Source organism: Micromesistius poutassou, assembly GCF_964030765.1.
Source record: "Micromesistius poutassou genome assembly, chromosome: 17".
In the NCBI taxonomy this organism is placed as follows: domain Eukaryota; kingdom Metazoa; phylum Chordata; class Actinopteri; order Gadiformes; family Gadidae; genus Micromesistius; species Micromesistius poutassou.
Window position 1 is genome coordinate 15,181,524 of NC_140287.1, and position 18,219 is coordinate 15,199,742.

The 18,219-nt window shown below is 44.0% G+C and overlaps 1 protein-coding gene and 1 long non-coding RNA gene across 2 annotated transcripts; both read left to right on the forward strand.

The window, feature by feature from the left end:
• Window positions 1–935: 935 nt before the first annotated feature.
• LOC311362308 (M1-specific T cell receptor beta chain) lies at window positions 936–16,064 on the forward strand. The gene is made up of 8 exons (XM_084482131.1): window positions 936–1,267; window positions 2,411–2,662; window positions 8,372–8,633; window positions 10,474–10,541; window positions 13,112–13,462; window positions 14,689–14,715; window positions 15,061–15,188; window positions 15,688–16,064. Exons 1-8 carry the CDS (start codon window positions 973–975, stop codon window positions 15,697–15,699), a joined length of 1,395 nt encoding a protein of 464 aa, XP_084338257.1. The 5' UTR covers window positions 936–972; the 3' UTR covers window positions 15,700–16,064.
• Window positions 4,647–6,127, forward strand: LOC311362393. Its single transcript, XR_014638768.1, has 3 exons — window positions 4,647–4,738; window positions 5,041–5,554; window positions 5,686–6,127. It is a non-coding gene; the product is annotated as an uncharacterized lncRNA (long non-coding RNA).
• Window positions 16,065–18,219: the final 2,155 nt, after the last annotated feature.

Here is an 18,219-nt window from a genome sequence, read left to right on the forward strand (position 1 = left end):
TAGATTGAAAAAATATGCTTGCTTATAAATATACATTTTGAGACAGTTGGTAATTGGTCTCAAGTCTAGTCTGGGACGTGCGGCGTGCCCTCGCTAAGCGGGGGTCTATCTGGTTCTGGAAGTGAAACCCATTAATATTCTGCATTGCAGGTAAGTATTATGTCGTAACCATCCGAAGTTAAAGTTTTTTTTTTTTTTTTTTTACATGTTTTATTCGCGATGTAATTTAAAAGCACCATTGGTCTACCACAGTCCTGAAATGTATAATATGCAAGAAACGCACTAAACCGTCGTAGGTAGCCGTCGGAAAAGATCGCAATTGTTTATGGGATTTGAAGCTCCTTCACTCGTTCACAAAATAATGTACACAGTCTTATACCTTTGCCTTTTTTTTTTTCTCAGTTTTCAGATTTTTGTTGGAATGAATTAAACGACCCGTCGGAATCTGGGAATGACAGGCAAATGCTTATTTACAAATTTCTCTGCTTTTCCCTTTAATAATCATAATCAATAATCAAAACATCATTCAAGGAAGCCTACAGGTAGACTGCAGACATTGAGGTTGGAGCCCTGCAACCTGTGTAAAGCCAACCTCTGTTAGCATTTCTATTTCCTGTTAGTGAACCTGCAGCACTAGTGAGCCCAGCACAGACAGAAGGACATTGTAACCCTAAGTACAGGACAGACGGACAGCATGAGAACTCTGCTACTCAACATAATTACCATGAACCTCATCTGGATTAATGATATTGTTTATTCCTCTCACTTATGGGAATTCCTTGCCAAAGCAATACCCCTTGATATGTGAGGTGTTTCTGGGAGGGGTGGGGGGCGGAAATCGAATGATGGATTTAGTCTTGACGATTTTACTATTGCTTACACAAGGATGTGTGTGAGTGTGAGGTGTAACTGCATGGATCTTCTCGTATAGCAGCGTCTCCACAGCACCAGGTGGTCCAGACCCCAGCAGCCATGCTGGAAGAGCAGAACAGCAGCGGAGTAAATCTGTCCTGCACTCATCAAATCGAAAGCTATGACACCATCCTCTGGTACCAGCGCTCGCAAGGAAGCAACCGGCTGGAGCTCATCGCATATGTCTCGTACAAGAAGCCGACCGTCGAGGCTTCCTTTATAGGCCACTTCGCCGTCGACGGGGATGGAGAGAAGGGGTCTAGACTGGAGCTGCTGAAGCTGAGGAGCCCGGAGGACACGGGAGAGTATTACTGTGCAGCCAGCATGCACTGTGATGAAGAACCAACGTACGCTGGTACAAAAACCCCCAGAGTTAACACAAGAGAGGGAAAAACCCCTGTTTCCTGCTGACGTGTTGAGTCTGGGGAGAGGGGCAGGAGGGCGAGGCGAGGCGAGCAAACTGCATGATGGTGTTACACTGCGTACCCCGACATGGGCGTGCATGGGTCCATTCAAGTTCATTCAAGGCAACTTTGATCCTGTTGTCAGCCAATGGGTGACATCGGGAGGCTCTCTCTTTTTTAGTAACTTGACTTTGTGTGAGTTTGCCAGGGTGAAACCACTGAGCAGGCAGCATCACAAACACAATCAGCGCAAGAAAACCATGCCAGGTGGCCACTGTGTCTTTCTTCAGAACAACTGAAGATGTGTAGCATCAGTGCGGGGCTTGGAGGGATAAATTGGAGGGAGCTGCCTCTAGGTACAAGAATTATAAAGATGCACAAAATGTGTTATTTTATAATAAAGATGGCTATGATTTGTGACAATATTGTGAGTAAACATTCTTCCTCTCTGTGCATGACTGCATCCCCTATATACCTGTAGGATTGGTAACGTAAACAGATGCTCCATGACGCGTTGTCATTTTTAATAAAGGTTTTTGTTTTCGTTCAAAGGATATGGGAGAAAAGGAAACAGTTTTGACTAGGATTAGGGCTGGCATTTACAGGATTAGGTCTAGAGTAGGATAAATTAGGGTTAGGTCTATTGTAGGATTAGTTAGTGCTAGAGTTACGGGTTAGGGCTGGCGTCCTCAGGCCTTGGATGAGGGCTAGAGTTAGGGTCAGACGAGAGTTAGGGTAAGGGATAGTAGTTAGCATGTGCAACTACAACACCACAGCAGGGGGCAGCAGCAACACATTCACACAGAAGAAGTAGAGTCTCCTCCCTCCAGAATCAGAGGTGAGTCCGAGGTGTCTTGTCTGCAGTTTGTTGTTTTGCTTCCAACATGTCAGCTGTTTTTATTAGTTTTATTCTGCTGCTACTGCTGCTGGTAAAAGAACAAGGTAGCACCTTTAGGTCTTTCACTTGAGTTGTGACTTATTTAAAAATTCTGTTCTTATTTTTCTTCTTCTTCTTCTTCGACGATGACGTCCAGAGTTTGTCTTCTCGTCCCTCGTCATCAACCAGTCCCCGAGACATCTCCTTACCGCACCAGATTTGGAGAATGTCAGCCTCCACTGTCGCCATGGAGACTCCGACTACCCCTACGTGTACTGGTTCCAGCACAGGACGGTCCAGGGGACGGGAGGTCACATGGTCATGGTCGGGATGATTTACCACAACGACGCGCAGGTGGAGAGGGGGTTCAACGCCCGGTTTGGAATCACGGGCGACGCTAAGGCCGACGTCAATTTGACGATCTCCCAGGTCCATCCGTCCGATACCGCACAATACTTCTGTGCAGCAAGTACGCACGGTGCGTCTTTTAGGAATAGCGCCTGTCACAAAAACGTTGCCATCTGATAAAGTTGTCATACACACACACCACACACACCTGCATCTAACCACCACGATGAGACCGTTAAATAAATACTTCCATCAAATTGCATTTCTTTAAATATCCTTATTTTTTCTAAATGCAGTAGGGCCTATATTTAATAATAATAATAATTAGCCTAATAATTAATTTATTGAATTTATATAGCGCTTTTCTAGACACTCAAAGCGCTTTACAGTGAAGGGGGGACCTTACTAACCACCACCAATATTTGACTAGGCCTACCTCTTTGTAATAAATTATCATTTTTAAAAAAGTCCTGGTTTACGTCTATATAATTTCTATACAAATGTGGCATAATATGGTGAAGTGAAACTTGCAGGTTTCAGTCGAATCTGTCCATTTGGGGCGGGCATGAGAAACACTATCGATTTCCATGTGAGGTGGATCACGTCATTATTCCAACGCTCTCAAATGATACGGACGGTATGATGAAAGATGAGAACATGTTCCCCTTTTTATATTTACTGCTAGTGGCAGGTAAATATGTTTTAAAAAAATAAGTATTGAGACACAAATGTGGATTATAAACAGTTTTTAAGACTTTTTCATTTATCGACTCCTTATTTTATATTCTTTTTTTTCATAGGCCTATAGCAGAGACCGTTATTTTTTGGTTCATTTTTCTTATGCACCTGTTGTGTATTTTTGTGAATATCATTTAATTTAAGGCTCGTGTGCATTCGACTAATACCTACATCTATCCACCTCGTTCCCAGCCGGCTTATTTCAGCAAGGTTTTCCAACTGACCTATCCCAGAGACGGTCAGTGGTGGGGTCGCCGGGTGAGACAGTGACCCTAACCTGCAGCCATGAGGACGAGGCAGTCTTCTATCTATTCTGGTATCAACTGAGGAAGTTTGGTGAACCATTGGTTTTAATAGGTTACCTCTATGCGGAAATCATCAACACCGAGCCGGAGTTTGAGAATAGATTTGTCCTTAATGGAAATGCAAAAAGCCAGAGTAATTTGATGATTGGAAACCTGAGCGTCGAGGACAGCGGTGTCTACTACTGCTGCTCCCAACGACACGATGGTGCAAAGTGTCCGCTTCCTTGTACAAAAACACCAATAGGGTTAAATTATGAAATACAACAAGCGTATTGTTCTTTCGTCAAGATCAACGAATAAATTTGAAATTGTCAGAGCGACGAAACGCCACGACGTTTCTGATGCCCCGATACTTTAAAATACGACTATAAATAAATATGGTGATTCTGCTGCATACTGTTGCCTGGGATTGGATGATGGGGGAGACGTCATCCATACAAATACGTCTACAGACACGAATCGCAGGAATTCTTTACTTTTACTTTTAGCATGCATTTCTGCATTTCAGACCAACGTGAATCCGAACCACAATTTCACTTTGACCTGGCCACCCGTCAGTCTAAATAACATACATTTATAAATATTTTATGACAATTCTGTTAATCTAAATCTTGTTATCTGTGGGCCAGTAGGCCTACATGCTATTTGAATTGGCTTTCTCAGGAGGTATAAACTATAATGAATAAAGAATACATTTAATCTGTGACTAGCAAAGTTATTAAATTAACTCTGCCTGCAACCCAAACAATTCATTAAAAGACCAGGATATACAATATTGAAAAAGGTAAGAACAAAAGTAAATAGGAAAGAATTCTGCCCAGCCAACAGTTCTTGTTGCTATGACTACAAACAGGGTAGATATTTGATCAGATAGGAATTAATGTGAAATGCAGCTGCTGGTGTAGGTCTACTGTAATATTGGATGCTGGGTAATTTTATCCGATAGGTGGAGGCAAAACATCATTCAGAGAATCAAAATCGACTGCCCCCCCCCCCCCCCCCCCCCCCCAGACAGACTACACCAACACCACCCGATGAAAAACATCCATATTTTGTTAATATCTCAGATCAGGCTCAAGCCTCCATCTTCCAGTCAGAAATGATTGTCAGTCATGTACTGCATGAGATAGGAATTATCTTCATTCTCTGTCTGTGTAAGTTGCTGTTTCATATTTTTATAACCAGAAGATACATAGTTTAAAATCAAGCTATCAACAGTAGCAGTACTAGGCCTTAGTTGTACAATATACAATGTACACGTGCCGCATCTTTTTTTTTGTAATCCTTGTTTTTATTATTCCTTCAGCTATCTACACTCTCTCAAGGGTTCACGTTTCATTGTTCACAGCCTCATTTAAAAGGCTTTTTAGATGAAAGCGTGGGCTAAAACGACTCAATGTAATGTAAATGTAACTTCTCTAACTTATGCTCTACTTCCCCCTCATTCCATCCACAGTCGAGGTCCAAAGTATCGAGTTTCAGGAGTCCGGTCCCAAGATAGTGTGGGACGGGAAGGCCGAGGTCGTGTTCAACTGTAGCCATGACGACAACTCTCAGCCTCTGATGCTGTGGTACCAGCAGAGGGGGGGGTCGGGTCCCTTGGTCTTGCTGGGTTATAACTATGGAGCCACTACATCCACCTATGAGGACGGCATCGAAGAGCAATTTGAGATCAAAATGGAGGACAGGCAGAAGGGATCCCTGGTGGTTCGGAAGGCGAACGTGGCGCACACGGCGGTGTACTTCTGCGCCGCTGGTGAGCACAGTGATGTGGTTTGGAACCGTGTGCGCACTAAAAGCGCCCCTCTGTCTATCGAGTCGATGATGAACAGTATTAGGGAGGCAAGGGTGTGTCTTCATTGAACAGACTTGTTCTGAAGGAGGGTCTGTGTGTCTGTCTGAAAACAACTTGGAGGACAGGATGTCTTTTGCAGTTGTTGGCGTTCTCCTGACTTTGCTTCGACTTCTGGGTAAAATTTCTCTCATAAGTCTGCCTTCAATAAAAGCTATTTACTAATGCCAATTTTAAATCATTACAGTCTATGGTTTTGTCTTGGACTTTAAATTAACATCCTTTGTATCTCTACTTTTCTGTTCACAGGTGTGTTAGACTGTGTGACATTTCAGCCATCCCATCCCATAATACTTAAGGAAAACGGCCGGGCGGAGATTAAATGTCAACACGACGACAGCAGTCTCAATGTCATGTTATGGTACCAGCGAAGGCCACAGAGCAACGCTTTGAGTCTAATAGGCTACGTCTACTTTGGCAGTGAACCCAACTATGAAGATGACTTCAAAGGTCAATTTGAGATGAAGAGAGAGAGTGAACTGAAAGGAGTGTTAATACGTCTGGGGGCAAAGGCAAAAGACTCTGGGGAGTATTTCTGTGCTGGCAGTACACAGTGATGTGGTTTGATGTGAGTCGCTCACTCAAAACCGATCTGCCCGTTGATCAAGGCTCAAACACAAGCAGCTAACGCTAGTCCCTCATGTCAAATCCCAACTGTACATTTCCTTATCCGTTTTGTTCATTGTATCGATTTTCCATCGGCCACTTCTGTCTCTTTAAATATTAAAATATGACTTTGAATACTGTATTGCCTTGACTACTAAGAAGAAATACAAGGATAAAATCCATATAAATAATATATACTTCTGTCCCTGGATTGATTGAGTCTGCTATGTACACATTCTGTTCAGAACAAGTGTCTTTGAGCAAGGCAGGTTTCAGTGTGCTGTGTGTGTGCTCAATGTGCTGGTGGTCGAGGGAGGAGGAGACTAGAGGCAGGGTCAAAGTTTAGGAGGATCGACTCTCTTTCAAGTCTCTGTGTGTGTGCATAGCGTACCCTGGTGAAACATAGCATAGCATGATCAGTGACACTGAGGATTATTAACGATATCTGAAAAATAATTTAACTACAATAACAAAGAATATTGTCTTGTAAGATCTCTTGGAGGACTGTGCAGTATGTGTCCATTTTTATACAGCCTTGGGATTCTACTTGTCTGTAAGGCTTTTTTCAATTTACAATAATTCAACTCAAATAATTTGAAAAATCCTAAAGTGAAGACATTTTTAAAAAGCGTTTTACTATTTTTGTTAGCTAGTAAAATAACTAACAATTAAAAATTTTCATTCACAGATGAAGTTCAAAGTGTTATCTTTGAGCAATCATCCGCTAAAATAGTCAGCAAAGGTGCCAAAAAGATCCAGATTGACTGCAGCCACGATGACAGCAGTTATGTATTAATGTACTGGTACCAACGCAAAGACGACCGTCCCTGACTCTCATGGGGTTTGGTTACGAGTCGACCCCTCCTAACTACGAGGATCGGTTTCAAGAGCGGTTCAACATTACAAGAAAAAGCGTCATTCAAGGAGCGCTGGTTCTTACAGAGGCAGCGGAGTCTGATTCGGCTGTGTATTACTGCGCTGCCAGTACACGGTGATGTGGTTTGATACAGCGCCCTCACCCAAAACACCCTGAGAAATGAAAACGCAGCCTAACTGCTCTTTGCCCTTTGATGATGAACAGTATGAGGGAGAAGAGGGTGTGTCTTTGGCCCAGTCCCATGTCTCTCCCCTTAACAAGAACACTTGCTTTGAGTGCCCTTAGCTGCAAGTCAGCTACCAAGCTGGCTAGCGTTCAAGGGTTGATTTTAAGGGAAAAACAGCAATCCCCCTTGCTCCATTAAGTATTGGGACACCCTTCCCCTTCGCAGGAATGCGCAAAATCTAGGGTTAGGGCTAAAATCTAGGGGAAGAGGGAGAATTGGGACAGGGCCTTAGTCTCAATGAAAGACACTTTTTCTGAAGGAGGGTCTGTGTGTCGGTCTGAAAACAACTTGGAGGACAGGATGACTTTTGTAGTTGTTGGTATTCTCCAGACTTTAAATGAACATCCTCATTCAACAACAACGTCCCCTCCCTGTATGTATTGTTCAGAGAGGGAGGCGCCCTTACTTCTGCTCCCAAGGGAGGTGGGTTCACCTCTGGGTCCTGTGTCATAATGGTCCTGGTCCTGGGCTTCTGTCCTGATGTTGGCTTCTGGTTCAGGACTCTGGGTCTCTGCTCCTGGTCTGGTTTTTGTGGGGGGTTTAGCATGGTGCCATTGGCCTTTGGGAGGTTGTGCTCGGCTCGCAGAAGCACCAACAAATGTCACACGTGGCGGACACAAAGGGACAAGTCTCAACTGAACTAAGCATTTAAATGCTTACACGCAGGACGCCCTCGCCAAGGCGCTCTACACCCGCGTCTTCGAAAGTTCTCAACCGCTGATTTTGTATACAGTTGTATTTAGTTTCAAATTTCATTTTTACGTCTACCGAGGTCCGGTGACCTCATAGCTGGCTACGGGCTATGGACGTGAGGTGAACAGCGTGAGAACCCCTGGTCTGGGCATCCTGCCTCGTCGAAGGAGTATTTCCTACAGCCTCAGTGGCGGCGGTCGTGCCACATGTGTTGAACAGCGAAAGGTGTGGCCTCACTCTGCTGCCGTCAGCCCTATCAGCAGCATGCTAGTCACAGCTCTTCACCTGTTCAGTTTATTCTTTGTAGGTGAGTATTGTCAATGAATGACAGCGCTGGATGGACACCATAATGCGGAATACATACTTTCTTACTCACCCTTAACAGTATATAGGAGACACAGGCTTGTACTATTTACCATCCTTGTGTGTGTGTGTGTGTGTGTGTGTGTGTGTGTGTGTGTGTGTGTGTGTGTGTGTGTGTGTGTGTGTGAGGATGAATAACTAACGAGAGAGCCCACTCCTGACCACTGCAGGTCTGGCCGCCGTCCCGGTGCCCGTTCAACCCGGGGATCTGACCCTACACCGGGGCGGTGCCGCCACGCTCACATGTAGCCTGGCGTCCGACATGTCGAGCTACACGATGCTCTGGTACCGACAGCGCCGTCACGGGGAACCCATCGAGTTCATCATCAAAGAACACGAACCCAGTGCGGGTCGCTTCCAGGCCACTCTGGACACAAACCAGAACCGCTTCTCGCTGGAAATGAGCGAGATGCAGGTGAACGACAGCGGGACGTACTACTGCGCAGCCTAGCACCGCGACACGCCTGGGTGCAGCAGGCGTACACATACCGTCGCTGAGCTACGTTCACAGCGCTACGGAGGAGCAGGTATCGCAGATGTCTGGGCGCCGGGAGACCCCGTGGTTTTGATAGAAGTCGAGATAGCCAACTGTCAGGCCGGCGGTTGGTTTGTGATTGGTGAATATGCAAGCTATGCAAGCGTTCTCATAACAGTGCAGTTGTGGTTGCGATGGGAACATTAGCTCTTGTCTCTATAGGCAACAAGTGAGGACATCATCATCATCATCATCGGTGACTTGGCTGTTCCTGTCACAAAGACGGACTTAGAGCATACAGGCCTACAATCACAAAAGAAAGAACAGGCCTTGAGGATATGGTGCCTGTGGCGTTTTATCACAGCAGAACCAATCCCATGGGAAGGTTGTTTAACCCAAGCAGGTCACAAGGCGCACCATGAGGATTAAGCTGACTCAAATCGCTCCAACACCACTAGGCCTGTTAGAAAACCTAAATTAAATTACTCTTTAAAGACATTAAAGATACAAAATTAAAGCACAACTGAAGTCATCATTCTTTAGTAGACAACTATAGGGGAAAGTTGTATATATATATATATATATATATATATATATATATATATATATATATATATATATATAAACTTAACGCTAAATTGCGTGCGTGTGTGCACGTGTGTGTACGTGTTCTAGATGGGTCCTCCAAGCCAAATAGCGGCTTTCCCAGTAAAGATGCTTTGCTCTTATAAACACACCTTTAAAGAGTAGAAGTAGAAGGTAGTCACATCTTCACGCGTGGTGACGAAGATGTGACTACACTCCCCCCACCCACACACACACACACACACACACACACACACACACACACACACACACACACACACACACACACACACACACACACACACACACACACACGACAGACCACGTCACCATGACGACGTCTGCTATAAAAAGGCGGCAGGTGGAGAGAGGAGTAATCGAAAGTGTCCTCATCCATCGTGTCATCATCCACAACAAAGGTAAAACTACAAACACGAACACAACAAAACACCTCGCGCCGCCTTATCCTGGCGCCGGCGGCTTTTCTTAGCTCGTGCTGAAACAGCACGTGCGGGGTACAGCCGCTCGCGCTGTTTCTGCACGAGCTAAGACAACCCGCACCACGTGCTGCTGCTGCTGCTGCTGATGCGCGGGGAGATAAGGGAGGTCGCGCGGGGGCGTGCGCGGGGAGCGCTGATGTTTTTGTATGATGATGTTTCACCGTGGGGACAGGGAGCCACGGTGATACATCCCCATAGAGGCGCCGTACAAAAACCCTCCGCCGTTCACACGCACTGTGCCCCTGCACGACCCCGCACCATCTCAAGGAAAATAAAAAACAATGGATGTAAAGTCGACGCCATGGCATCCCGGGAGCTTCTGAATACAAACCATGAGGAACATTTAAGACGTTAAAATAGATTTTCTTCCGTGTTCTTCTGATGCCAATCGATTCCATTTGTGTGCGAAATTCGCCGGAGTTGATCAATCTCCGCAGCACTGATGCGTGTTTCGTCCACACACGAAATACATCTCGGGATGTGGGGTCTTCCGTGGGGATGAATTCGGAAGGTTTAAGGACTTTTTGGTACAAGAGCATACCAATGTGACACTGGCAACGAGGCCTATTTTGGAAAAGGGACTAAACTCACGGTCCTGGGTAAGTCCACGCTCAAAATACATCATATGATCAGCTGACAACAAGTGTTCGACCGCAAATAATCGTTATATAGCCTAATATAGACCGATCTGGGAGATCTGGGTTTTGGGAAGAATTGAAAACACTGTGACCAACAATGACCCAGCCTACTTCGGCAAAGGAACCAAGCTGACCGTCTTAGGTAAATATTCCGTTCTCTAAATATGAAATGTAGGCTAAGACGGACCCTTTCTACAGCCTCGGCATGAAAACCGTATAGCGGTATTCGATATTGTGTGAGTAGGTTTGGAGATGAGTGAGCAGATTATACCAGCCATTTCTGCACCGTGTTAATACAAGAGAGGCATACTTCGGAAAAGGAACCAAGCTGACCGTTTTGGGTAAGAGAATGCTTAAGAATAGACGTAAGCCTAGAACTAAAGATAAGATAGGTTAATTTTTAAGTGGAGCAGTCAAAGAGCTCCAGTAGTTGTCCTGCCTCGTACGGTAGGCCTACTTATTGCCATTAAGCTGGTGCACTGTGCCAATTATGAGGCCTATTTCGGCCAGGGAACTAAACTCACTGTTCTGGGTAAGTCCTAACGTTATTTCACTTTTTCGTTATGCAGTGAATGCACTTGACTTGTGAATGAAACATTTACCTTGTGTGAGTCTGGTTAACTAATCAGTGGACATAATGTGTTAGTAGGCCTGTCTGTATAAAGAAGAGGGGGTGGATTGCGTTAGAGCAGGTATCCCAGGAGAAGGGGTTAAAGTCATTAAAACAGTGAGGAGGGCTGGGTCTTGGGTTTATTGGCTGTTCTACTACACTGTGCCAGTGGTTCTAACGAGGCACACTTTGGTGGAGGAACCAGGTTAACGGTTATAGGTGAGTCGTCTAATGTTGTTGTTTTTTTACTTCTACTGATTGTAATAGATTGATGAACCTGAAACATGCAAATTAGCAGTTAGCAACGGTCACCCCAACATTTTCACTCGGATAGTGTATCAAACCAAAGGCAAGCTCCCAAGTTTACAAAAAAAGAAAGACCAGTTTATATTAAATTAAATAACCAATGCATTCAATTAATACATGCGGAGGGTAGAGACTAGACGTTCGTGTGTTAAGTGTTCACCTGAACGCATAGCGATCAGAATGACAGGCTACTAAAGGAGATGATTCTCCCTGGTCGAGGTGGAGGTGATGTGGAGACAGGGTTATGTTACGGTGGAAATCCTCTGTGCTCATACTCGGAAGCCTACTTTGGAGCTGGAACGAAATTAACCGTTTTAGGTAAGAAATGTGACCTCCAAAGCTTTTAATCTCGTAGGAATCATAGCGTTCATCGGCAGGCTACAATTCAAAAAAGATTGAATCGAGTATTAAAAAAGATTAGGCCTAATCATGTTTATTTGAAAGGAATGTTCGAAAACGGTGAGTTAGGATAAGGGTTCATAAAAGGAATATCTTGATCCCAGCTCCTAGACTTTAATAGCAGGTCTGCGGCGGTATATTGGCCCGGTGCCCAGAGTACACCGACTTGGAGTCAGTTTTAACCGCTCCGTGAGCGGCCGTGCTCCCAGAACGAGGCATACTTCGGAAAGGGGACAAAACTCACCGTTTTAGGTAAGCTTGAACGCGTAAAATTATCGTATGTAGGCCTAATGCGATTTCGATAGTAAAGTAGTAAAATGTGTAGTAATTCTGTAATGGTGCATTTTGAATATCATGTGTGTATATATATAATATATAGGCCTATATATAAAAAGAAATAGGCTACGTCCACCGATCTTAATTTGACCATTTTGGTTAAATAAATCTGTAAGTCGTATAAATGGTTTAATAAACTGTACACTGTTTATACTGTAGGCTACACAACCATTTAAGTGGTAGTTTGATTCGCATGGGCATGGCCTGGTTGTTCTGTAACTGAACTCCGAGCCTGCTGTCTTTGGAAAAGGCACAGACTCACGGTGCTAGGTAAGAAATAACTTGTTTGTAAAGACAGCATTGTGTTGGTTAATATGCATTGACAGTGGTAATGTCAATAACATTGATAATGGAGGGAAAAGCAATAATACTGCAGAATTTAATTTAATTAAAAAATTAAATAAATTTAAATTAGAAATTAATAATATATTAAAGGTAATATAGCTAATTGTCTTTTTTTACAAGCAGCAAAAGCAAACACTGGCTCACTTGATTAGGCTAATAGTAATTTAATAAAAAAGAGTTGGCCAAAATTAAGGAAATGTGGCAATATTGCAAAAAAAAGGTTCTAATGAAAAAGCTATATGAAATAAATGTAATAGAATTAGTAAATTAACTAATAAAATTGGAACAGATTACAATGGGATTGAAAGTGTAACCTAACAATTGGTAGTGGTTGGTACTTGTTTCTATGAACATCCTTACTGTACCTACAGCAATATATTGTTTCTCTTTCTTCTGACAAATGTACTTATTGTAAGTCGCTTTGGATAAAAGCGTCTGCTAGATGTCCTTAATGTAAATGTAAATGTTAGTATTCACACGCCCAGCGGCCTCGCTCTGACTTGGGTCCCCGGCCACAATTAGGCTCCTTAATCTACCTAATGTACACAAACGTACCACGTTATAGGCAAGAGCTGGTCACACATGCAGACCCCACCAGGGTGTATCTGTCATGTGCACAATCATAACTAGTACGGGAGTAAAGTCGGTCAGATGAAACGCGGAGCCTAGACCGCCCGCGTGTCAGACGGTGTGACGGCATCCCTCTGTCCCCACAGAACCGAAGTGTACCATCTCCCCGCCCAAGGTGGTGGTCCTGAAGCCCTCTGAGCAGGAGTGCAGGGACCGGGAGAAGAAGCTGCTGAGGAAGACCCTGGTGTGCGTGGCGTCAGGCTTCTACCCGGACCACGTCAGCGTGTCCTGGTCTGTGGACGGCCTGCAGGTCATTGAGGGCGTGGCCACCGACCACACCGCCCTGCGCGTGGCCGACAAGTACCAGATCACCAGCCGGCTCCGGGTGGAGGCCAAGGTGTGGTACAGTGACGGCACCGTCTTCAACTGCAACGTCAGCTTCTACAACGGGGTCGACACCACCTACACCTTGGCTGAGGTTAATGGGAGCAGTAAAGGTACAGTACAGCACCCAGAATGACCCTTTAGGAGTCCATAACACCAGACCTAGTTTATGGGGTCCCAGGTCCAAGGGGCACCCCTGAACATGAATGACCCTTTAACAGTCCATAACACCAGACCGGGTTTATGGGGTCCCAGTAGTACCCCTGAACATGAATGCACCTCAGGAGTCCCGTAACACCAGAGCTGGTTTATGGGGTCCCAGGTACAGGAACACCCCTGAACATGAATGACCCTGAGGATTCCCGTACCATTATGGTTGTTGTATATTTAAGCAATAGATCACGACAGGCTGTGGTATACGGTCATTATACCACAGTTAAGGGGCGTTGTCCATCCCGACGCGCAGCGGAGGGACGGCGACCCCCTTAACTGTGGTATAATGACCGTATACCACTGACTGAAGTGATCTATTGCTTTTATAAAACGGTTACGTAAGTATGGCAAAATGAAAGTCATGGACACCCTCAATTTTGAAAAAGCTAGAAAGTCGGAAAAGCATTTTTTTTAACGAATACAAAAAAGTAGTCCCTCCTGGCTGCCGGCAAAGTGTACGGCGGTTGCTGTGCAACACACTGTAGCGTCGTTCAGAGAGAAGGCTAGAGACGGTAGCTTGGTTCGCCGGCAATTTAGCCTACTATCGAGCAGTTCACTCATGTGCCTATTGCTGTACAACATTTCCACCCTCTCCAGCAATCAACATATTTTTAGGCTTCAGTGAACTATGCTATTGCTTTTATATATAAATAAACAACAGTTCAAGTTAGGCGCGGAGTGATACTGAACTCCGTAAACTGAACGGGCGTCATAGCTGTGTGTATACGCTCAATATACAACAGTTGGGAACCAATCAGATCGCTTGATTTAAGCCACCCGTTTTATAAATACTAATTGTATATATACAATTTTAGTTTGTATAGAATCAGTGTCGACTAATTGGACTCCAAATTGGCTGATGGCAGTTATTGATTGATAAAAAAAATCACATCTGAATTCACTGTAGGTCACTTTGGATAAAAGGGTCTGCTTAATGACTGAACAGTAAATAAAAAAAAAACATTTATTATAGTTATTATAAATAACCCTTTGTTAAGGAGGGTGACAGTGGACTGACAGCTGACTGGCAGGTGACTGCAGACCCTGGTGATCGATGACGAACAAACTTTGATTTGACTGGCAGGAAACCAGGTAATAATTTGTGTTCCACTCCATCTTTCCTCAGGTCAGTTGGACGAGGGCCTGACAAGAGGTACTGGTTCTGACTCCCATTAAACACCACAGAGCACTGACTAACAGATAGGACCCACGTACAGGCGCTAACTTTACCTGTAGAGGCTCCTGTTGTATACGGTCACCCAGACTGAAAATATACTACATATCTTATATGACTTATTATTTGTGAACATCCTGTGTATATACAAGTGGATATATATATTTAAAAAAATTATATTCTATGTTACTCCGATATATTTAATATTTACTTTCCACTTTTATGTTAGTTTTCACTTCGTCCCAACTGTGTCACAACAGAACACTTCCTGACCCTAAACCCAACACACTATTATTTTGAAGTTCTGTTTGGTTTTCCCCACAGATAAATTTGTTAAGATCACCCAGACGGCCAAACTGTCCTACATCATATTCATCGTCAAGAACATTGTCTACGGACTCTTTGTCACGATACTGGCTTGGAAACTCGGCCTCGTGGGCTCACACGCTACGGTACGTTTTACGTGCGTCGCTAAGCTAACATGTAGCAATGTGTGGTTACGAAGATAAGTGTTTTGGGTTTGTCACAGCATGGTAATGCTGTGACACATGTCTCATAAAGGCTAGACTATGTTGACTAGGAAAACCTGGTTTGTCCAAATAGTTTGTATGTAAGTCTGTGGTTAGCAACGCTACTTTAAACCATCACACGTTGGTTACACTGTGAGTTCCCATTTGCCACTTTACATTTATACTTTAGATAGCAATACACATATATGTAGCACATGGCATGCATGGACACACTTTTAATTTACATTTTTCTTGTAAATTATGTTTAATTTTGTGTCAGATTTGTGCTCGTTTGCACTGTTGAGCTGGCACAATATTCAAGCAGTTCAATGTGCCCATGAAAACACACGTGAACCTTGAACTCATGTGAAGGCTGAAGGGGGGGGGGTCAGGACGTCCGTGTCTCAACTTGTGTCTTGTCCCGTCTCGTCTCGTCCCCCAGGCTAAAAAGTGAGACAGCGGTCCCCGTGAGCGCTGACGGTTCCAGCTGACCATTTTCTCCGTTGTTGCCACGGTGATGTTCATGTGAAACGTGCCGTGCGAGTACATGAACACATTCGGTTGTACCCCGGAGAGCCACGCTGCGTTCTACATCCAGACATCAGCCCGCTTCGTCTCAGTCTCTCATCAGTTTAAAGATCGCTGATGAATTGATTGGGACACTAAAATAATTATCAGAAGGAATTATAATAATAATTACTTGTGCTTAAAACCATGATGCTATTGTCTCATTAGAATGTATGTTTTTGTATGATTTGTGTTTGTTTTTATAAATCCCAATATTCCTTTCTGTAATAAAGTGGATTTGTGTTGAAATGGCTTGGTTTTATGGTTTTATTCTCGCTAGTTTGTAAAAACAGTTGTTGAGAGAATTAGCTAAGTTAAAGGGGTAGTTCAGGATTTTGGACATCGGGTCTCATTTCCAAGTGAGCCAGTGTGTTATTTATCATTGGAGACCGTTTTCAACACTTTTCATTCAGTCCTTCTAGTTGCAGAAATCGCTGGTGCTAGGCTAGTGCAAGTCGAGGGGAACTGCTAGCCTGCCAATAAAAACAGTTTTACCCACTCCCAAGGCAAACCAATTATAATGCCTGACTATCGATGTAAATGTCTGTGTTGATAGAATAGTGTTAGAAATAAACTTAGCCTTGCATCGCATTGCATTTAGTTTATAATCCCTGTAGTTGGAAGCAAGCTACGGCAGCGGCGGACTGATATTACCTGGAGTGCGCTTCTCTGTTTACCTTCTGCTGTAGTGAATTGGTTGCATCGGGTGTACTTTGGAGTGGGTAAAACTGTTTTTATTGGCAGGCTAGCAGTTCCCCTCGAGTTGCGCTAGCCTAGCACCAGCGATTTCTGCAACTAGAAGGACTGAATGAAAAGTGTTGAAAACGGTCTTCAATGATAAATAACACACTGGCTCAGTTACTCAGGTAGATTTATATATTCTACTAGTGTTAGACATTTATAGAAGAAAGTAGTAAATTATACTTGATGTAGGTCATCATTTTAAAGCATGTGAAGACATTTAAGAGATTTAGGATTGTGTAAGATTCAAAGAAGGACTATTTATGTACTGTCACATATGTAATGTTTGACAGGCTGATGTAGCCCTACTAAATCACCCAAATCAAAACCCAAAACACTCCAACCAGTTAAATATTATAAACACATCTTCATTATCTCAAGAGTTGGTCCACCAGATGCTTTACTACGTACCACAACGTACAAAATCATAGAATCATAGAAAATGATCAACAAAACACATCAGAGCACCACAAACACTCTTGTCTCCAGAGCGAGACAGCCAGCAGTAGAGGAGAGGACGGAGGAGGAGGAGGTGATACAGGATGTGGTGTGCCACATCCTCCTCACAAGCGAGAAATGTCAAAGATCGGCAGCTTCCTGCCTCCCCACCACGACCCAGACACCTGCCGCCTGCTCGTGCAAAACGCCGGCGGAGAACGTTCCACCGGCGTGGTGACCGTTGCCGGGGGTGACGGGGGCGTGCGTGTGAGCGTGCGGTGCGGTGGGGTTCTGGCTGGTGTTAGGAGGCAGCTGCTTGCCGCTGTATCCGGTGCAGTCATTTTTCATTTTGCAAAAGAGCTTCTGAGGTGAAGACCTGAATGTAAAAACCTGTTGTGCAACTGCTACATGACGGAAGTCAACGACAGGTGTCTGGGAACGTAACCTTCTATAAAGCATACGGTTTAGTGCTTTCATTCACCGTTGTCAAAGCTTTAGCTAATGTGAGCGTTCAAACTAAACACACACAGGAATGCTCTAGGAGGTATAAAATAGGCGCGCGCACACACACACACGCACACACACACACACACACACACACATACTCACACACATACTCACACACACACACACACACACACACACACACACACACACACACACACACACACACACACACACACACACACACACACACACACACACACACACACACACACACACACAGTTTAGGTGTCACACTGACCCCTGTGGTAAATGTCTGCTGTGCACCAGATTACTGAAATAAACTCACCACAGGTGTTATCAAAATACGATTCTTATTATAAAAATATTACAAAATTAACAACAGAAACATGAAGTCAAAATATAAAAGAAAGATCTCAAGAAAGACAGTGGCAGTGCATGGCCATTCAATTAGACTACCAAAACATAATTTAGTGAAGTCTCATTATAGTCATAACATATAATAATTAAAATAAAATCGTACAGTGCAGCAGATAGCAGAGTATTTTCAAATGGAATTAAAGGAACAAATCACACAAATCACACAAAATAAACTTAGTTTTCATCTGAATAACACATACAGCGCCCTCTTTAAAATACCAACGTCGTAAAAAGTGTGATATGCCTCTACTGAACAGATGGGGGCGACAGTGAGAAGGGAGGCAATCGCAAATTATGTACCCTAACATGTACGCGTCTTCAAATACATTCTGAACAGAGTTTA